Raw genomic sequence first — 21701 nt, 5'->3', positions numbered from 1 at the left:
TCAGCCAAAACAACTTGCTCAAGGTCTCACAGCTGGTAAGTGGGAATGCCAGATATGGTAGTCAGAGAGTCCTGGAGCTCAAGCCTGTGCTCAGAGCACACTTCTCCCAACAGTCACAGAGCTGATTGCTAAACGGACCAGCTTGATTGTAATGCTGAGGCAGGATAGTACGCGTAGCAGCTCTGGGGTCCAGAAGGGCCAGCGCCCCTACTACCATGGACAACTCAATGAAGTCTGCCACATGATCAGCAGTCCCAGTTCTCAGCTCTATATGACTCAGCTGGACCCATTAACCCTGGTTAGCTGAGACCATGGGCAGGCAGGGGAAGTCTCCCAAAATTCCCAGGGACTTCCCAGCTGGTGTGGCAGGGGCCAAACATTTGCCCATTAGTGGATGACTCATGGGATAGGTATGTAGTTAGCACTCATGGAAGGTACCCGATTGCCACGGCTCTGGAGACCGATGGCCTTTGATCAGCCACAAAACGAGCAGAGCACAGCTAGGAGCAGGGCAGGCCTCCTCGTGCAGCCCCACCTACCTGCCTCAAACCTCAGCTGGAGGGAGCTCAACTTCGAGGCCCTATTTAACCCTTGGACCCTCTGCTGAGAATCAGGGCTCATTTGCAGCGGTCTTGAGCGATAGGAGCACCTGGTCCCTAGAAACTGGGCTGAGACAGAGTGTGGGTTGGCAGTACTGTATAGCTACCCTAGCAGAGCCCCCTCCTGTAGACGCACCTTATACGGACAGCAGGAGTTTTTCTGTGAGCATAGGCCAGTCGACACTAAAACAGTAGGTCGATTCATGCAGCTATGTCACTCGAGCGTGTGAAAAATCCACCCGTGTGACATACTTAAACCAACCTAAGCTGAACGGCAGAACTAAGCATAGAATATCAGAGTTGGAAGGGACCTCAGGAGGTCATCTAGTCCAATCCCCTGCTCAAAGCAGGACCAACCCCACCTAAATCATCCCAGCCAGGGCTTTGTCAAGCCTGACCTTAAAAACCTCTAAGGAAGGAGATTCCACCACCTCCCTAGGTAACCCATTCCAGTGCTTCACCACCCTCCTAGTGAAAAAGTTTTTCCTAATATCCAACCTAGACCTCCCCCACTGCAATTTGAGACCATTGCTCCTTGTTCTGTCATCAGGTACCACTCCCTGAGAAGCGGGAGCTAAACGACAGCATGTAGCAAGCGCTACAGCAGGGCAGCTGCAGTTGTTGAAGTGTAGACATAGCCACAATAACACCACCTCCCTGAACAACATTCATGGTGGTGCTGACAGAAGCCCTCTTCTGGGGGCACAGCTGGGTCTCCAGCAGGGCTTTTGCTGGCATAGCTGGGTCAGCTACAGAGGTGGTTTTTCCATACCCCTGACAGCCACAGCTCTGCTACCAAAACTTCGTGGTGTAGACCTGGCCTGAGTTGAGGCTTTTCAAACTGGAATGCAGGAGTCTAGAAAGCCATACTGTGCAATACTAAAGCACACACCCTTTCACAGAGTAAAATTAGGGTGCCTAAAATTAGTATTTAACTGACACCACATCCACTTTGGTTCAGAGAGCACACCAGCTTAAGGACACCCTCATTGGGAGCTGAACATTTTTAGTATCACAGAATGGGGGGGGGGCGGGGGAGGATAACATGCATACAGAGCAAGGGTGTGATATGCTCAGAAGCTGTGCTAGTGTAGTGTTTTATTGGAAAGAGTGTTTGTAGACAGCAAACCTTATAAAGAATTAAACAGATTCCCCTTAGGCCTCCCACATCATCTATGCACAGGAGAAGAGAAACATGATCAGAAATGCGTGATTGAAAACAGAATGTTACATTTCATATACTGACCACCACATTGTCGGTAACACTATGCAAATCTCCGTGTCAGTAAAGTTTGGTGTTCCTGGGAACGTGCTTCTCCAGCAGTAGGAACAAACATTCAGGGACAGAGGCAGGTCCCTTGGAGAATGTGTCTATATTAAAGAGTGGTCAAGTCAACATAGGCTCAATATTTAGGTTTTACGGTAAAACACAAACGCAGAGTTATTTTATTTATTTTACAAAACAGACCAACAGAAAAGTTTGTTTTTAAATTCCAATGAGAACAGTTTCCCACTGAGATCTAACTACCCCCCTACAGAGTTTGCAACCCAGATACTATGCTAACCTCTAAGGCCATCAAAGTGAAACTGACTAAAAACAAAAGTGAAATTGACCCAGCTTGTTTCTCCTCCTCCAAGTGCAGAGAAATGCAAACAGTGAATAGAGTAGTTAGTTTACTCTGGGCTATTTAGAAATTCTCAGTTTTAATAATTGTAGGTGTTAAAAAGCCCTCCAGGTGGATTATATTATGATTTTTGCCCTCACAGTGTCCCTTTAAACCTAAGATTATCAGCCCCTTCCAGCAAACATCCATCCTGGAAGAACAGGATTTGAAATGACAAGAGCCTTTGAAAACTCTGAACCCTAGAATCAATAAATAGTTACACAGAGTCATAGCACCTTAACTAAATAGCCATCATGCCCCCAAATGCATGAAGGGAAAACATCGGTTTTGTAAACATCACACTGCTTTGTTGGTGCCCAGTGGCATGTCAGGACAGATGTGCTTTGTTAGATTCTTCCCTGGCCCTGTTTCCACCCAATTACAAAGAAGCAAAAAAAGTGCTTGTTACAAAATAGCCAATCAGCAGCACCTCCAATAAAAATGTAAACCAATCAGAGGCAGGTTAAGTAATCCCCTGGTTGAGGTAAGTGAGAACAGAAAAGACTGACTAGATGAGAGAGTGTGAGAGATGAGAAAGCCCAGCATTTAAAAACAAAAACAAAAAACCAAACAAACAGTGATATGGCAGAAATTTTTCTACAGAAACTAACTTGATAGCCTAGTACAAAGAAAGGAATGTAATTACTAGAGTTCTCCATGAAGCATGATTGAGGAATTGCACTCAAGTGTATTAAAAATCATTCCTTTCTACAGCTTATCTGATATCTATTCCCTTACCTTTCAAGCACTCTTACCATGACAGAGACAATGGTCTCATCGTGCAAGAATGGAGTACTTCATTCTCACACATGCCATAAGGAGTGATCATCAATACAAGTATTGTTTCTTAGGGAAAATTTCCTGTGGTTTTATCATCTGAAGCTAAAAACCTGGACATGAATAATTCCTAAGTTCATAAAGCAAGGTTACCAGTTTGCTTTATACGACAAACATCTCACCAGTAATTTCACTATTAGAACAGGCAGTTTAAGGTCCTTTTGTTTGGGAGAGAGGATTTGCCAGAGACGAGATGCAGTCCAATGTAGTATGGTCTCCTACCCTGGGGGGGGGGCTACTGCCTATTACACACTGTGAATCCCAGACACACTTGAGAAATTTGTCCCCCAAAAAAGGGTAACAAGAATTCAGCGTGGAGCTCCAGGGGCATTCTGCACAAAGGCCTCCGTCCTGACCTCGTTCCAGGAGGGCATCGCACTGTGCACCCCCACTGGGTCAGCGTCTGAATTCTCTGTAGTGAGCCTCTGCAATTCCCAAGGCCTGGGAACCAGAAGCTAAAAGAAAACTCTGACTTAGTGCATTAGACGATGAACATACAACCCTGTAGGACTCTCCCAATGAAACAGACTAGCAAAATCCCCAGCAGGGGAGGAATGTGTTCCCCTCCAACCAACTTTCTGGAAACATCAAAAGCCAAAGCAATTTTTTCCTTCAGTCCTGGGCTGTCCCAAAGGAAAAGCTACTTCTAAGGAGGGCAGCATCAACCAGTCCTGTGGAACGAGTCAGGCCATCAGATCCACAAAGATGGCATTGGCAGTGGTTTGTCCAAAGATGAAGGCTCCAAGCGTGACCATAAACGTCCCATAGCTGACCAGCACCCACCAGCTGTGAACAGAGAAGACAGGTCAGTGTGCAATGTCAGGCAAGGGAATTCACCTTGATACAGTGTCTGGCTGAACCCCGCCAATGGGAACCAACATCTGAATCATCTTGCGAGAAGGGAGGGAGAAATGGACGGCAAATTTGCTTTTTACCTGGTTGACCTGGTTTCCTGGATTTCAGAAAGTTTGGCTTGAATCAGGCATAGTCCTAGCAGGGAGGGAATGCAAACAACATGGAACATCAGAATAATCACAGTGATCAGCAGTCACAAGATTCCTGAGTAGAGAATTAAACAGCCACACCCAGAAGGCAGAGGAGTCAGGAATTTGAGAGAGAGAGAGAGAGAGAGAGACAGACAAGCCCTCTTTGTTTTTTCTTGACTTGTTCTAGTGAGAGAGAGGGAAGATAAGACACCCATCACCCTCCCAGCCTGGGAGGAGCAGACAGACTGTGAAGAGCTGTCCTATCAGTGCTGCTACTTAATTAAAGGGATGGAGGAATTCCCTCTGCACCCCCTTCAGCATGCAGCCTCTCCTGTCCGGGAGCATGGAGGACACAAGAAGAAAGAATCTAGAAGAACGAACCGGATTCCCTTGCATGGCTGGAGACAGCACAATCAATCAGTACCACCAGGCCTTGCCCTCCGTCCCAAAATGTTGCATTTTATTGCCTTCTCAAAAGGGACCTAGGAAGGGAAGAGTTCCACCTCCTTTAGAAAGGTGTGCTAAGTGCCCTGCTAACCAGGCGGGGGGGGGGGGGGAGGGGGCTCCCACACCTCTCACCCAGCAAGTGTATTAAGTTCAGGACACTCCCCCGCTCCATGTAGATCCCACAATCACAACTCTGGCTCCATGGTGACTTACCAGTGTGTGGTACACTGTTAACGTCACATGGGCACAGGACCAGTCCTTTCGTCTATGCTACTTCTAATGATTTGGGGCCATTTGGGGGGGGGGGGGGGAAGAGGGGGAAGCCAGTGTGAACGGACTTTGGGCCTCCTTTGCTGAGAATTCAGCCCTTGATGTCTCCCTGTCCTTGAGGGGGGTGGGGTGGGGATAATGTTTTGTTTTCTGTGAGTGAGTGATCGATCTTTTCCTGGAACCTTGCCTCAAAGGGGCTGTACGGCGCTCAGCATACTATGGCGCATGGGCGGCGCGTGACTCCTGGATTTGGGGAGGCTGGATGTGAATGCCTGAAGCTCACTAGAAGTGCACTGGCACCTGGACCGTGGCCCTGCCTCCACTCTGCCCCAAGGCCTGCCCTCACTCCCCCCTCCCCAGCCCCTCACCCTCGCCTCTCCCCCAAGGGGAGGAAGGAGTGAGGCACAGGGCAGGGAAGCCTTGGAGGAGGGGGGCAGAGCCTCCAGGGAAAAAGACGAGCAGGAGTGGGGCCTCAGGGCGGAGCCATGTCCCGGGTGCCCTTTCGGTGGCGGTGTCCCAAAGGCGGCAGGCCAGCAGGTCTCCAAAGGGAGATGCGCTGCATTCTGTTTGGGGAGACTTGCCTCTGATCCACGCCCACGCCATGGAGATGGATGGGCTATGGAGCCAGACAGCCTGTACCGATCTCCTAGTGGGAACGGATCTGGAGGAGAACGGACTCCTGGCACATAAACCTTCAGCGTTCCTGTGACGTGTGACCCCAGGGCCTAATTCAGCCACCCAATGAAACGCCGTGCTCATTGTTCAACAGGTTGGCTGCTTTCTGATTGGCTGCCGTGTCATTCCAACCCACGGAAAGTGGGGGCCGTACCCGGGAAGACGAAGATGAAGCAGGCAGCCAGGCCCCCGATGAGAGAGATGACTTTGCCGATATCTGGGATGAACAAGGCCAGGAGGAGAGTCAGGAGAAACCAGCAGACTGTCTGGAACACACGTCGGTGCCTCTCACGGACCACATCTTCCTCCACCGTTTCCCCCTTGTAGCGTAGCCAGAGCCCCTCTAGCACAGCCCTGTGCAGGAGGCAGAGAGACGGGAGAATCGGGGGGCTCCCTACTGTGATCCCAGACCTAGTATCAGATCCCAGCTTCGGGATTCCCTCACCATTGATCGGTTACCAGGGACATAGGTACGTTCAGAACAGCAGAATCTCTAGTGGCCTGGGCACAGCCCAGCCTGTCCCTCGAAGACACCATGGCAGCCCAGGGAAGAACCAATCCATTCAGTCTGGAGCGCCCCACGAGCCACCTCCAGGGGCACTGGAACGGGAGGCTAGGGGGCCATGCTCCCCATTTTTTACAAATAGTAAGGGCGAGCAAGCAGGGGGCCACGGTTTGAGTGCCTATGGCCCCCCTACACACACACACACTTTTAGGGCACTTCCGCCACTCCTGGCCACCTCCCACGCCTCTCACCTGCCGCAGAAGTGCAGGATGGGGTAGGACGTCAGCACGCAGAGGATGATGAAGGCCCGTGCAATGGCAACGGGGACATCGTCGGAGGGGTAGGACAGCAGCACATCCTGGTCCACGCTCGCGCCAAATGTCAGGAACCCGCAGATCCCTGGAGGGGAAGAGAAAGCCAGGGGAGGATGCCAGCAGGGGCTAGGGGAAAGATGGGGCACAGGGATTTGGACGAAGGAGGTGGCTGGGTTTGTCCCTGGGGCCCAGGCTCTAGCTGGATCTGGGGTCGGAGTGCCGAATGCACACAGATGACAGCAGCTCTTCAGCCGTGGTAGCTGCGGGAGAGTTTAGTGACTCCAGCCCCCGGGGTCTCTCTCTCAGCAGCTCTGCCGGAGGGGAAGCTCGCAGCTTCCCCAACCAAAGTCTTTCAAGAGAACGTACTGCTGGCTGGGCCCCGTGGGCTGGCCAGAGAACAAGGGCCTTGCTCCTACCTGTCCCTGCGTAGACAAAGAGAGCGATAATCATGGCTGCTGTCACCACCGCTCCCCACGGCTTCACCTCGGGCCGCTTCATACTGTTGAAGACGGGCACGCTGCTCACGTGGCACTGCCAGAGATAGAAAGAGAGCATGCAAGGGGCTGCTGGGCCAGGCGTTCTGTGCTCCAGGCGGGACCCATCGACACCAGCCTGATCATGGGAGAGGAAGGGGACACAAAGGCAGGCAGCCCCTCCACACACTGAAACATGTTACCAGGGAAGGCGACTGAAGCAGAGACCGTAACTGAGTTAAGAGACACCTGGATTTGTTTCTGGACAAGGGGAGCTCACCTCCCAGCTGTTCCTTGGGTTCAGTCTAATTTACCCACCCCGGATCCGTCCAGCACAAAGCCAGGCCGTGTGCTGGCAGGGAAACGCTTGGCTGTGAAACTGACATGATGGGAAGTGTCACGGATGGCGAAAGCATCTCTCTCCCTACTCAGCCCGATGGATGCCACTGCCCAGCAAGGGAAACAGGCCAGGGGGCGGGACAGGGGACTGATGGAGGAGGACAGGAGAACAGCAAATGTAGATGACGTGGCTAAGCGACAGAATAACAATCTGCAAACACTGGGAGGGTGTGAACGCTCAGGAGTGTTATTCAGACCGAGGTAGGAGCATAATTTGGAGTACTGAAGTGAAATTAAAGGGACTCCCAGGGAAACACCCTGAGCACAAGAGATCTCTCTCTCTGGCTGGGGAACAATCTCCCAAGGAAGTGGTGGAAATCCTGTTACTTGTGTCCAGTCTAGTTCTAACTGGCCCAACACTTGACAAGGTCTTGCAGGGAACAAGCCAGTTCTGGCCTCAAAAAAGGGACTAAGTGGAGCACAACAGGTCATCTCTGTCCTCAGCTTCAATGGTCATTTTAAGACTCTGTTTTGCTGGCATCCTTCACTTTAGGGCTTTACCCCACATCAGTCTGAGGCCCAGGCAGGGGCAGTAGGAGCCTTGGTATTAAAGCAAAGGAGAGGGGGGATGAAAATTAATCCAAAAGAGGGTCAGGAAATGAGACAGATGGACATTTCCTGCTCCTAACTTGTCTTAGATCTCCATCGGCCCAGGTCTTCCCGGGAGCAGCTGTACCTGGAATCCGAAGCAGATGGTGGGCATGGCGTTGAACACGGCCATCCAGGAGGAGGGGCTGCGGAGAGGGAAATCACAACCAGTTCAGATCTAGCTGCCAGCACAGATACTTGGGTTAAATAGCAGATCTCAACAGCACATGTACAGTCACCCTCCAGACGGCATTTGCGGGGTGCACCAGGGCATGCTCATTTCACTGCAGTTCTGCACAGCGACTGGAGGCTTCCCCGCACATGCAGTGGTCAATGTTTTCAAAGGGCACTAGTGATTTTTGGGGTGCCCCACTGGACACCTTAAAGGGCCCTGATTTTCACAAAGTGCTGAGCATCCACCCTCTCAAAGATCAGGTCCCTCTAAAAGTCATCTCAAGTCAGGTACCCCCAAAACGGAGATACACCTCTACCCCGATACAACACGAATTCGGATATAATGCAGTAAAGCAGTGCCCCGGGGGGCGGGGCTGCGCACTCCGGTGGATCAAAGCAAGTTCGATATAACGTGGTTTCACCTATAACGCGGTAAGATTTTTTGGCTCCCGAGGACAGTGTTATATCGAGGTAGAGGTGTACTTGGAAAGTCACCAGTCACTGTTGAAAATCTTAGCCTGTGTTTCCCTCTTATCCCTGTTTAGTTTGTTCTGAAAATTCTCTATAAGGTACTAAGCAAATATAAGGGAGATTAGATTATCAGGCTAGACCTAAAATCTGTTTGACCACAGTATGGATGGTGGGTGCAATGCTACATAAGAAAATCATTGTATTATTTGACCAACATAAAAAGGATAGCGAGGCCTTCTTTTGCGGCACACATACAAAGGGGAATACTCGAGGGTGAGGTGGACAGAATTTAATCACCTAAAATGAAATTGGCCAGGACACTTGCAAAGAGAGGGAATTTTTAAAATGGCAACAAGTGATCAAGGCCTCGGTTTTACGTCTCATCCAGAAGATGGCACAGTGCTCTAACACACAATGCCGGGACGTTGACTCAAAAGAGCAGAGTGCCATCTAGTGACCCATTAGCAGAGAAGAGAACCTAATTTGAAACACTACTGGAGACCAGTGAACCAAATCTCTTGTTCTCCCAGAAATGTGCCATAAAATACACCACTTTGTATCTACTGATAAATTTAACGAAGGACAACAGCCTTTGCTTCCCCATAAAGCACAATATAATCCATTACATTTCATTTTGGCCAAATGGATTATACTTCCATTGTTTTCCTTCATTATTGATATTTGATGTTATTTGTTGTACAAGATTTATAACTAGAGAAGAGACCTGTTGGGTATTTTGTACATTGCCAGGTTATTCAAAGCTGACCTGCCTGGAAAACACCCTATATTTTTGCCTGTTCTGAGTGACTATGTTAAGGTTTCCTCTCTAACCATTCGGAAATCCCAGCTTCCCCATAACATATAGCAGCTCTTTCTAGCCCTGATGGCTCATAAGATACCAGACTTTAAAAAACAAAACAAAAACCACATTATTCTCATTAGCCTCTTGCCTTAAAAGCTGTCAGAGCAAGAACCAGGGTATAACAGCTAAGAACCGGTTTAAGTATTCATCGCCCAGCTAGAATACTGACTGCTAAAGACTGTGCTGGATTTCAAGTGGGGAAATCCAAGCAAGGCAGCAGTGATAATGGGGATAGATACTTGGTGGCACCCAAGGCCAGTGCTTGTCTGATGTACCGGACATTTCTGCAGACTGTGTCATTTAAGAACCAACAGTGCGCTCTGTGCTGTACAAATCAGAGATGGACACAGTCCCTGCCCAAAGGATCTTACAATCCTCCAGGACAAAATGCACTGGGAGACCCACAGGGAACTAATCAACTCTCCCATCCTGTAGAACAGTGGGACAGAGAAGGCACCTGGCTGGCATGAGTCAGCGTTTACACACATTATGAAAGTGGATTTAATTTCCCTGTGGGGATTGGAATAAGAAGCGTCAATTAAAATATATTCATTTAAAAGTTTTAATTCAAAGAGTTCTTAACCAGCCAGTTGCAAAGCAAACCCTCCAGAAGCAGCCCAATGGTGGGCTGTCTGCCTGAGCCTGCAGCCAGACCAAAAGAGCAGCTCTTGGAGACACGTAGACCGAACTTGGTCATACATTTCCACTCTGAATGTTTGCATTTCAGCATCATTAGCCCTTTCACTGCTGATCAGAATCAGACAGCTGCTCTGGGACGGGAGGGGCAGGGATTTCCGGTATAGGGCCACCCCTTTATCTCCCTAATCTAACTTGGGACTCGATACAGCCTGGTTTTGAAGCATGCACAGGTGCCACTTTCGCGTACCGTGTGGGGATGTGCCCTGGGGTAATCTCCTTGTCAGGCCAGATGTATTTGATGATGACAACAGCGGTGACATACCAGGTGCCAATCACGCTCAGGGAGCTGCAAGAAAGAAAAGACTGGACAGATGACAGTGCTGCGCCTCGCCTCACCTCTGCTCACTCTTGCTCCTTGTTCAGAGCCTCGCTGGGGAGACTCTGGTGAGCCTGTACAGGGACATCTTCCAACGGCATCTCCCTTTTCCTGGTACATTCCCACGGTTCTCCCAGGGGACCCAGCTGTGATATCTCACTACACCCCACCCAATTCTCTCTCCCTGACCCCGGCTCCTTCCAATCTCCCACCATCGCTACCATCAATCCAGCTCCTCCAGTGGTAGCCTTAGGATAAACCAGCCACCAATGGCCACTGATTTTCTAAACCAGAACATCTCCTGTTGTCTAGTCCTGCTCCAAGCAATTAGAGGACCTGGTGGTTAAAGCAGCAGACGTCTGTATATGCCTGTGCTCCCACTGCTCGCTCTGGGGACAGTGTGACATGCAAAGGAAAGTGTTAGCAGAGACATGACACCTGCTTACCTATGGGACCATCTTCATTGTCCCCAGGGAGAAACCACAGACACAGGGAACCCACTCCCGCCACCCCATTCTCCTACTACGACTTGGTATGGAAGAGCTGGAGAAAGGGGCGCTTGTGATATATTGCCTCAGAGACGTAATTATACAATGCTTTTCATACGAGGCCCTGAAAGCACTTTACACCCCATGTTACAGGTGGGGAAACCGAGGCAAAGAGCAGTGAAGGGACTTGCCGAATGTCACTGAGTTTATTGGCAGAGCAGGGACTAGAACCCTGGTCTCCTTGATCCCTGTCCAGTGCCCTACTCATTGGGCTCTGCTGCCATCTTAGAACACACATCAATTGCCTGCCTGTCCCTTTAGCATCCTCCCACCCACAGTTCCAGTTCAGCTTTTCCCAGCCACCCACCTGGCGTATTTCTGGAAGCCAATCTCCTTCGGGATGGAGAGGGGCAGGATTAGGAGGAAGGCCGTGATGCTGATGGTGAACTTGCGGTCCGCGAACCAGTGGCTGCCACCTGCCCCCTGGGGATCCTTCACCAGCGCAGCAATGACTGGGGAGGAGACAAGGGTAGAACAGTGTGGTTGGGGCACAACCAAGCCCAATGCCAACTTCTCGCTAGAGGGCAGATCTCAAACCTGGGCCAGGGAACATGGGGAGGAGGAAGAGGAATGGAAGCTGCTCTGAATCAGAGGCAGGGAGCTCAGAGGCCCCAGCTCTGGCAGTTCAGCCCTGGGACGCTGGAGGGTCTGGCGAAAGGAACCCGACACACTGCAAGTCTGTGTGGTAGTCATTCAGGGCATCCCCTCCACCTGGCTCCTGAGGGCTGCCGGGCCCAGCACAGGCTGCCAGGATGGGGCACAGAAAATGCCCGTCACCTGCAGAGAAACAGGCTCCCCTCTGCGCCACCCTCTCCCCCAGCTGTAACACCCTCCTCTCCCTCTCAGGGGGCTGGCCCAGGGCCGGGGCAGCCCTGAGCACTCACTCTTGTCCTGCTGGTCCCCGATGATGATGAGGAAGGCGATGCAGGTGCCAAAGGTGTAGACGGCGATGGCGACCTCACAGAGCACGCCAGGGACCTTGCCGCACACAGCCCACACCACTTCCTGGTACGTGCGCTCGTTGCTGGCCCGCGAGCAGTAAGCCAGGATCACCAGCCCTCCGATAATGAACACCAGCAGGGACTGTGGGCAGAGCAGGGCAGTCAGACCTCTGGCGCCTCAAGCCAATGGCCCAGCCCACCCAGACAGATGGTAGGCCCCGGGCTCGGCCTACCACCTGGCTCTGGAGCAGTGAGTGGGATCATTTGCTAGGATGTCTCCTGCAGGGAACCCCAGGCCCACACAGCCCCTCCCCCAGGGCTGCCCGGCTCACCATCTGCAGCGCGATCCCTGCAGCCACGCCGCCCGCAGTGCTGAAGGCTGCAGGGAAGTTGAGCAGCCCAGCCCCGAGGGCAGCGTTCACCACAATGAAGACTGCCCCGAGGGTGGAGGTGGTCCCCGCTCCGGGTCTCTGCCCCTCGTCGCTTTTCAGCCCGATCTCCACATTGGGGCTCTGCAGTAGCCTTGCCCGCTCCCCGGCGTCCGCGCTCCAGTCCCAGTCTCCGTACTCCCTGTTGATCCCCACATTGTGCTGGGCCATTTCCCCGTCCGGCCGCGCGCTGACCGCTCTCTGCGTCTCTCTAGTGCCTCATCACCAGGCCAAGACCTCAGGCAAAGGGAACACCAGCCCACATCGACTCCATCTGGCCCCAGCCTCCAAGGGGTCACAAAGCAGGCAGACCCATATTCCTGCTACAGTCACAGGTGGCCTTGTCCAGGGGTTGCCAGGCACAGAGTTCAGGCTACTTTACTGCACCTAGAAGAGGAGCAGAGGAGGAGCATCACCATCAAGCAGGGTGGATAAAAATCAATTATTAAAATAAAACAAATCAGATTTTTTTTGATAAAATGCTTTTTGAGGAAAAAAACCTATCTAAAGATAGTTTTAATTACGGTATCTTTGAGCTAGAATGTATCTCATCCTGGAATAGGGATTATAAATTCTAATTCTATAGTATGAGACAATATACACCTCTACTCGATATAACGCAGCCCGATATAACATGAATTCCGATATAACGCGGTAAAGCAGTGCTCCGGGGAAGGGGGGGGGGGGGACGGATCAAAGCAAGTTCGATATAACGCAATTTCATCTATAACACGGTAAGATTTTTGGGGGGTTATATCGGGGTAGAGGTGTATCATGTACCATGTAATATTTAAGAAAAGTTTTGTAAATGAGTTCCAATTTTATGGGGTTCCAGGGGCTTCTGTATAGATTATTTAGGTTAATCTTTCTATCTACCAATGGGACTCAGTGCTCAGTCTAGAAGATACCATCAGAGATGCTTAGTTTTGCAGTTCTCAAATTGTGGATTTGTGTCTCCAGAGATAACATGCTTGATAATAGCAAAAATGGCTGGTTTTTTTTTAAAGTTTTAATATTTAATTTAACTATTTTAGTTAAAAACAATTTTAACAAAAACAAACCTGATTTTAAAAAACTTGAATGTTTAACTAAATTCAAAAATTCATATAGTACTTTAACAAAATAAGCATATGTTTGTTGTTCAAGAAAAAAATCCAGAATACAGAACGTTGTTGTTTTAGTTAAATAAAACAATTTAAATGTCTGTCTGGTGATGTTCTCCTCCTCATACACCATGGCAAGAAAATCCTCCAAATATTAATGATTAACCTGTTGAATTGGAGAGAAGTATGAAGTCATTGGGAGGTGAACTATCTGCTTCAATTATTTTTGGTAAATGAAATAATCATTCATTCTCTGATATAGCTGTAAAATTAATCTGAAAAGTTTTCAAAATAAATCACTTAAAAAATGGATAGGGTGTACCTTCTAAAAATGAAACCTCTCTCTGAGTTGTGAAGAATATGTATCAAGGTTATAACAATCAACACGAATGTACTTTTATGTAGAAATCCATGATTAAATCGAGTCTTCCTGATTAGTGATTTAAATCAAATCCACACCGCCATCAAGTGTATATGAAAATCAGGCTAGACACAGCTGGCTTGCTGGACCAACACTCCTCTTGTACCCAACCTGCTGCTGCACAACTTAACCTCTCATTTAAATAGGACACTGCATCCTGGGCGGGTCGTAAGCAGTGGGAACCCAATCTGGGACCTTCGGTTCTTACAGTTTGACCCTCTGCTGCCTGAGCTAGACGGCCCAGCTCTACTGTCACCTGCGATAAGGATTTTTGCACGCCGTCACCACAACTGGTCATCTTTGTCTCAGCTGACAGACCCAGGGGTGGGACAGACAGAAAGAGAGCTCCTGTCTCTGAACAATTGGCCCCTCTACGTCAGAGTTGAGGCACAGTGGGTGAGCCGCTTGCACTGCTCGCGTGGTCTATGCTGCACCCGCCGTGTGGCTTTAGAGAACTTCAAGCCGCAGGGCTGTGAAACTGCGTGCGTGTGTGTTTGAATTAATTTTAGTGACCAGGCACCCCACACACACACGGCTGTATTTCAAAGCCAACTTCCTTATTTCCAACCCACATTTCTGCAAACACAGCAAAAGCCCTTGTCCTCCTTTGGGACAAAGTTCAGGGCAAGACTTGAAGAGCTGCCAGTTGGAATGACAGGAGCGCAGAACCAAGCAGAGGGAGCACCTCAGGACGCCCCACCTGTCTCCTCTGCTCAGCAACCGCCCAGGGCTGCTGCGCTCTCCCCGCCCCACCAGAGTTACCTGCGGGGGGGGGGGGGGGTTGCGCATGGGGTGAGGTCTGTCCGTCTCCCGCTAAGCCTCTCCCACGGCATGTTCGGCTGCTCTCCCTGGCAACGAGGCCCGAGCAGGAGGAAGCCACTTTTCACGCTGGCTGAAGCTGGCCACTCCGGGTTGCTGACTCTGTGCACCGCAGTGGCCTGGGAGAGCACCTGGCTGGGGCAGCGGCCTGGCCCACCGGAGCCTGGCTGCTGGGTACAGGGACAGAGCGAGCCGGAGTTCCCCCTCCCCCGGCACATTTCCTGCTCAGTCAGACCCTGTCCCCAGCAGCCAGGCTGGGGTGGGAAGCAGAAGGGGTGGGGCGGGGCAGGTCCACCCCCTTTCGCCCCCCCCCGCCCCCGCCTCTCTCTCAGGCAGCCATCAGGCTGCACAGAGCTGTGATCCAGGACAGCCAGCATGGAAAGTGCCTCGCCCCGGCTGCCAGGGACTCACCCTCTCTCTCACCCCCGGCAGGCCAAGCAGAAATCTGGAGGGGCACTTCACTCCACATCCCCCCTCTCCCAGGCATCCTCTATGGCTTCTCACACTCATCACAAAAGGACACCACAACACCATTGCTAGGTTGGGGATCCCCACCTTTGTGTAAGATCCTCAGCTCTGGAGCTCAGAGATGCACAAGTCTATGAAATCCTCCCCTTACGCTAAGAGCTATTGCCGGTGCTTAAAGGGGACACGCAGAAGGTAGTGGCAAGAGATGAGACTGTAAGCTCTCTGGGGCAGGGAGCATCTTTTTGTTCTGTGTTTGTACAGCACCCAGCACAAAGGGGCCTGAGTTCACGTCTAGGGCTCCTAGGTGCTACAGTTCACAATAATAAAGAGAGATTATGCCCTTGTTTGCTTCTGTGTGCTGAGGAAAGGAGGCCTAAAAGGTCTATTTTTCCATTAGAAATGCAGATCTTGTTTTCCCATTTCTCTTGGAAGATTCTATGAACTTGTCCTCTCCAAGTACCAAGGAAGTAAAACTTGATTCATTGAAAGAGGAAGTGATTTTTATTTAGACTGTTTAAAATCTTTTGGGTTTTGCTAATGCCGCTAAGTCAAATACCCGACACACAGTTGGGAGGAAAGGCATCTTTGTTCAAGCTGCAACTTCTCTAACCCCTGAATCATGGGTTGAGAAAGCTGCCAGTCTGTTGCTGTAGGTCCTCCAAAGATCTCTCCAGCAAAAACAAGGAAAAGAAAAATTAAGACTCCCCAAGGGTTAAAAAGTAGGAAAGACAAAGAAAAAAAAAAAATCAAGAGGGCACAAATCCAGGTTACTTTTAATCACAGAAGCATTACTCACATGTCTGCACTGGTTGCTTTGTCCCCAAAGCTCTGTTTACAACTGAGGTACACTAATTACAAACTGGTCATGATGCAGAGAAGCAGCTTGAATTAGGAGTTGGACCTCATTTTTCCTCCCTTCCCCAGCAAGGAGGGCCTTTATACTGTCCTTCATCAGTGCCACTATGCACAGTTACTGGATTAGCTCTTATATGAGGCAAGAGATACTTCCCTCCTTCCACCACAAAACAGTAATGACACCAATTGGTGCAATTCAGAGCTCCACAGTGTATTTATTCAGCTCATTTTAGTGCTGATCAGGAAGCCAGGAACATGCAGACAGGAATGAGGAGCAGACTGGAGTTTGCCCTATCATGGGATCATCAACTAAGACCCAAGCATTAGTAAAATAAGCTACCAGCTTTGTCATCCAGGATCTTACTCAAAGTGTAACTCAGCCATGCAGCATCAGCATTATAGCACGGGATTAGAGAAAACAAACCTAAACCATAAAATTAACAGGCCAGCAGTATTTGCCTCAAACCTGTTAGTGGCTCCTGATCTCTTGGGGAAGCAGTTAAGTACTGAGTCAGGTTAGACCCACATAAGTGACTTGGGAAGGGCTCTATGGGGAAAGAGGATCCTGGTTGTGGGCTGAGCATTCTTGTGGGAGGAACCTGAGGAGCAGTCACATCTGGGGGAAGGTATGAGTTGCTCTTTATAACCTCCCCATTGTTTTCTTGGTTAACAAGGAAAGTGGATGTCTTCAAACACTACATACAGCGTGGAGCACTTTTGAGCAGCAGGTTGAGAACTGCATCTCCTCACACAGTCCTGAGATTGACGTCAAACACCTCTGTATGATTACTGAGCAAGTCACCCTTCCAGGGTGAAAGCCAGCTGAGGGCACACATATCCAAATTCATAAATAACTTCTAACCTACTACGTAGTTAACTAGTGGAACTCACATGTACAGGACAGCACTGAGATCGATATTTTTCTTCTGAAGCTTATTAAACTAGATCCATACCTGGACAAGAACCAGGGTAGGGTAACTAGGAAGTAGTAATAAGGTTACCAGTCAACGTTTATGGGTATGAAACAGATTGCCATCTAGGGTCTGGATAAAATTTCCCCCCAGGGCCAGGTTCCAATTATTGCAATAGTCATCCAGTGAGTTGAACTAGCAGAGCAGATACCCTTGCCTTGCATACTGCAATATCCATGCTGGCAGCAAACTTCATAATGTCAGGAATAAATGTTCTCCAGTCCCGACTTATTTCACACTAAACCCTCAAATAGCATGGCGCAGTCCATCAGGTGTAGTAGAGGGTATCAGCCCCTCCTATGAAGCAGGTGGCATCTGTCTCTGCTTACAGCCAGGAGGCTCAAACTTCATTGGACCTAGATGGCTAGTCGCAGAACGATTCCTATGACTCCATCTGGAAGAACGACACTGCCTGCAGAAACTTTTAAACGCTTGCTTCCACTGCAGAGCTTCCTTGTGGGGAGTCTAACCCTGACATCTGCTGAGAGCAGGGACACTGCAACCAGGAGAAAGACTCTTAGCTCCATGCCCTACCCTCTGCCACTGCTGACCCTCAGTCACAGCACAGCCAGGCCACATGCAGCCTGCAGCAGGAAAACGCCAGCCAGGCAAACAACAAACCACCTTTCGCACACCAGCCTGACAAAAGAGCAGACCCACTAGCATAGAAAATGGGGACAAAAGAACGGGGAAGGGCAAGCTGAGAGCCTGCACCAAGCACCTCACAGGGAACAGTAATCCTCATTTTATGGTGGGTGCCGGGATGGTTAAGGTCCACTGTCCACAGCGGGCAGCTCCACCATGGGCCCTACAGCAGCATCCATGGCTGCGGAGGTGTCACATGGGTGCCTCCACAGAAGTGTGTGGGTGGTGGTGGGTTTCCAGGGCTCTATTTCAGCCCCGAAAGGGAACTGATGAACATATAGCTCCTAGAGAGCCTGTTTAGTTAACCCAGATGGGGAGGAGGCCACTACCTGAGGGCTCCTGTACTGATGCCTACAAGGGGATGGGAAGAAGGGGTGGGCTAGGGAACCTGTTTTGATACCCACCTCTGCAGTGGGAGGGAAAGGAGGGCTCTATCGTACCGGGGAGTTGGTGCATACGGGCACCGAACCCCTCTCTGCTGGCCATTGGGGCCGGGGACTCCTGTACTCATTAAACCACCAGCCCCCCCCAGCCCAGCCACAAAGCCCCCCCGGAATCGCACAGCCTCCGCCCCTTACTCCTACCTGCGGAACGGGGACAACAAGCCTCCCACGGTCCCACTCCTGGCTCTGAGCACCGGCTCTGGGCTCCTTAGGGAGCTGATTAAGCACCACGTGCAACCCAGCTGGCGTCACCCGGCGCACAGCAGGCTGGGAACTGTAGTTCTCTCCCAGCCACAGCTGGGTCCCAGCTGCCTGCCTGCCTGCTCGCTCCCTCTATGAGTAATTTCCTGTTTGGTAACTCAGCATTAACACGCAGCAAGATTTAGGTTTTCCTTCTCCATTTCAAGGCCGTGAGGGTTCCCACCAGGTCAGCACAATTGTACAATGTTTTCCACCTTACCAACCTAGCTTCCTCCATCCAGGGCAATAAACAAGGCACCACAGCAAAACAGGTTTCAGATCTTGCCACACAGTTGTTTGCTGGGGCTTTGTATTCGTAGGATCAGGTTCTTCAGAGGTGGAAGAGACTAATTAGCGTAGGCCAGCTCCTTACCGACAAACACCTTGCCTAGAGGCTGATCTGTGAGGCCCGGTGGGTGGGGACGGGGGGGGGGAGAGAGGAGAAGATGGTTATTTTTCAGACCAAGTAAAATATTTAAATATGTAACTGACCCTGGACACACTTAGGGCTTGGCTACACTTGCAAGTTAAAGCACATTAAGTCAGCCCCGGGCACCCTAACTCCTGAGGTGCCCACAGTGGCAAGGCACATAGAGCACCCAGACTCCACGACTGGAGCGCCTCTGGTAATCCACCTCTATGAGAAGCATAACGCTTGCTGCGCCCCGGCTGGAGCACCGCAGCGCCAGTATGGACACCCTGGTCTATTGATGCGCTCTGATCGGCTCCAGAAGTGTCCCACTATGCCTGTTCTAGCCACTCTGGTCATCACTTTGAACTCTACTGCCCTGCCCTCAGGTGACCAACTGTCAGACCTGCCCTTTAAATTCTCTGGGAATTTTGAAATCCCCCTTCCAGTTTGCTCAGCCAGGCGTGGAGTGCTCTCAGCGCACCTTTCCAGGTGACCATGCCTCCCCGCGCCAGGCGATCCCCAGTATGGAGCAATGGCGAGGTGCTGGAGCTCATCAGTGTTTGGGGGGGAGGAAGCCATCCAGTCCCAGTTGCACTCCAGCCGTAGGAATTATGATACCTTGGGGCAGATATCAAGGGCCATGATGGAAAGGGGCCATGACCGGGACACACTGCAGTGCAGACTTAAAGTGAAGGAGCTGCGGAACGCCTACCACAAAGCGCGGGAGGCAAACCACCACTCCAGTGATGCCCCCACGACCTGCCGTTTCTACAGAGAGCTGGACGTGATACTTGGGGGCAACCCCACCTCCACTACGAAGACCATCATGGACACTTCAGAGACCGTAGCAGCACAGAGTTCAACAAGACAGGAGGAGGACAGTGGGAGCGAGGGTGCTGAGGAGGACAGGGGCCCAGAGCCAGAGGGCGGCCTGGCATCTCTAGATGCATGCAGCCAGGAGCTGTTTTCAAGCCAGGAGGAAGGTAGGTAGCCAGTCCCAGTGGATGGTGCTTGGGGAAGAACAAACAGCAGAGGAAGTGCCCGGTAAGTGGCTTTTATTTTGGGAAGGTAGTTGTTCAGTGCGGGCTCTTGGGGCGAGGAGGGTTAGGGATGCCTGTACATGCCTAGATGCGGAATAGGGTGGTGATGTGCTCTTTCACATCGCCTCAGTGATCTCTTCAAAGGTCTCATGCAGAAGCTGGGCAATCCGCTTGCGCAGGTTCCTTGGCAGAGCTACTGTGCTCCTTGTCCCAGTCAGGCTAACATGTCCGCGTCACTGTGCTGTGAGGGGCGGGGGGACCATTGCTGCACACAGGCAAGCTGCATATGGGCCAGGACGGAAGCCGCATTGTAGTAGAAGACCCTCCATTGCTTCCCAGGTCACCCTCAGCAGCGAGATATCTTCCAGGACGAACTCATCCTGTGGAAAATGTGGGGACAGTGTTCAGTATAGAGGCCCCCTGCCACTGTTGGCTCTCCCCAAGGCACAGAACCCCAGAGGACAGTACGGCCGTGAAACAATCAGTCCCCCTTGCCCCTGTGCTTACTCACCATTTTGGGGCTCCTGTGGGTCATGTGCGCTCGCTTTGGGACGGGCAATTTCTGCTATTGTGTAGACTGTGCTTGTCTTTAAGTACGGCCGAATCATTGCTCTGTCTGGTGTGAACAACGCTGCCTCTGTTAAGTGTTGCATTTTGGCTTTACCGATGCAACCTTGAGATCCCAGCCGTCCTTGTTATCAACGGCCGAAAGACTCCAAAGAATCAGGAAGTGTCCCCGAAGCAGCAAAGAGTGCAGCAGTCCCTCAATGAAAATCAAAAAGTGCAGGAGTGGCGGGAGACTGAAAGGAGGCTCCGCCAGCAGAATGCAGATCGCCGGCACCAAAGCACTGAGCGGCTGCTAAGCAGAATGGAGCGCCAAGCGGACTCGATACAGGTGCTCGTAGCAATGCAGATGGAGCACATCCTCGTCCGCCCCACCTCTAGCCCTTGTCCCAAAACTCTTTCCCTTGTGCAGGGCCGGCTTTAGCAAGAGCGGGGCCAGATTCCTGGGGGCGGGGCTTGCTGCAAGCCCCGCCCCCAGGACCCGAGCCACGCCGCGCCGCCGGGGGGGGGGGGGGGGCGGGGGGCCCCGAGCCGAGCCGCGCCGCCGGGGGGGGGCCGGGGGGGCCCCGAGCCGAGCCGAGCCGCACCGCCGGGGGGGCCCCGACCCGAGCCGCGCCGCCGGGGGGCCGGGGGGGGACCCGAGCCGAGCCGGGGGGGGCCGGGGGGGCCCCGAGCCGAGCCGCGCCGCCGGGGGGCCGGGGGGGCCTGAGCCGCGCCGCGCCGCCGGGGGGCCGGGGGGGCCCGAGCCGAGCCGCGCCGCCGGAGGGGCCCCGAGCCCAGCCGCGCCGCTGGGGTCGCCGGGGGGGCCCCGAGCCCAGCCGCGCCGCGCCGCCGGGGGGGGGCCCCGAGCCCAGCCGCGCCGCTGGGGTGGCCGGGGGGGCCCCGAGCCCAGCCGCGCCGCGCCGCCGGGGGGGCCCCGAGCCCAGCCGAGCCGCGCCGCCGGAGGGGCCCCGAGCCCAGCCGCGCCGCTGGGGTGGCCGGGGGGGCCCCAAGCCCCGCTGCGCCGCGCCGCAGGGGGGCCGGGGGGGCCCCGAGCCGAGCCGCGCCGCAGGGGGGCCGGGGGGGGGCCCCGAGCCACGCCGCAGGGGCCGGGGGGCCCCGAGCCGAGCCGCGCCGCCGGGGGGGCCCCGAGCCGAGCCACGCCGCCGGGGGCGGGATGGGGGGGGCCCGAGCCGCGGGGACCGGGCCGGAGCCGGGCCACGGGGGCCGTGCTGGGGCCTGCGGGAACGGGCCGTGCCTCCCCGGAGCCCTTCTCCCGCCCCCACCCCAGCTTACCTCATGCTGCCGGCCGGCCCGCCCCTGCTGCTTAGTCTCAGACTTCCCGCGAATCTCTGATTCGCGGGAAGCAGGGGAGGGGGCGGGGCGTGCAGGGCAGGGGAGGGGAGGAGGGGAAAGTGGGCGGGGTGAACAGCTGCAGCGCGGGGCCCTCTTGGCGCGGGGCCCAATTCAGCCGAATCGGCTGAATCGGCCTAAAGCCGGCCCTGCCTTGTGCCTCCATGTCACTGCCAACCCACTTTCCCCAAT

The 21701-nt window shown here is 52.6% G+C and overlaps 1 protein-coding gene across 2 annotated transcripts; it reads right to left on the bottom strand.

Annotated features, from left to right (window-relative positions):
• Positions 1 to 2014: 2014 nt before the first annotated feature.
• On the bottom strand, positions 2015 to 20535 carry SLC38A7 (solute carrier family 38 member 7). 2 transcript variants are annotated; one of them, XM_065566803.1, is made up of 13 exons: positions 20125 to 20535; positions 19286 to 19993; positions 18386 to 18561; positions 12101 to 12583; positions 11712 to 11910; positions 11135 to 11279; positions 10151 to 10249; positions 7846 to 7903; positions 6714 to 6828; positions 6235 to 6382; positions 5633 to 5832; positions 4036 to 4090; positions 2015 to 3886 (listed from the first exon to the last, which is right to left on the bottom strand). In XM_065566803.1, exons 4-13 carry the CDS (start codon positions 12365 to 12367, stop codon positions 3784 to 3786), a joined length of 1389 nt encoding a protein of 462 aa, XP_065422875.1. In that variant the 5' UTR covers positions 12368 to 12583; positions 18386 to 18561; positions 19286 to 19993; positions 20125 to 20535; the 3' UTR covers positions 2015 to 3783. The 2 variants fall into 2 exon arrangements, with proteins under 2 accessions (XP_065422875.1, XP_005309561.2); XM_005309504.5 differs by lacking the exons at positions 18386 to 18561; positions 19286 to 19993; positions 20125 to 20535 and adding an exon at positions 18063 to 18219.
• Positions 20536 to 21701: the final 1166 nt, after the last annotated feature.

Source organism: Chrysemys picta, chromosome 14, assembly GCF_011386835.1.
Source record: "Chrysemys picta bellii isolate R12L10 chromosome 14, ASM1138683v2, whole genome shotgun sequence".
Lineage (NCBI taxonomy): Eukaryota > Metazoa > Chordata > Testudines > Emydidae > Chrysemys > Chrysemys picta.
Note: the sequence above shows the minus strand (reverse complement) of the source record. Positions and strands in the feature narration are given on the sequence as shown.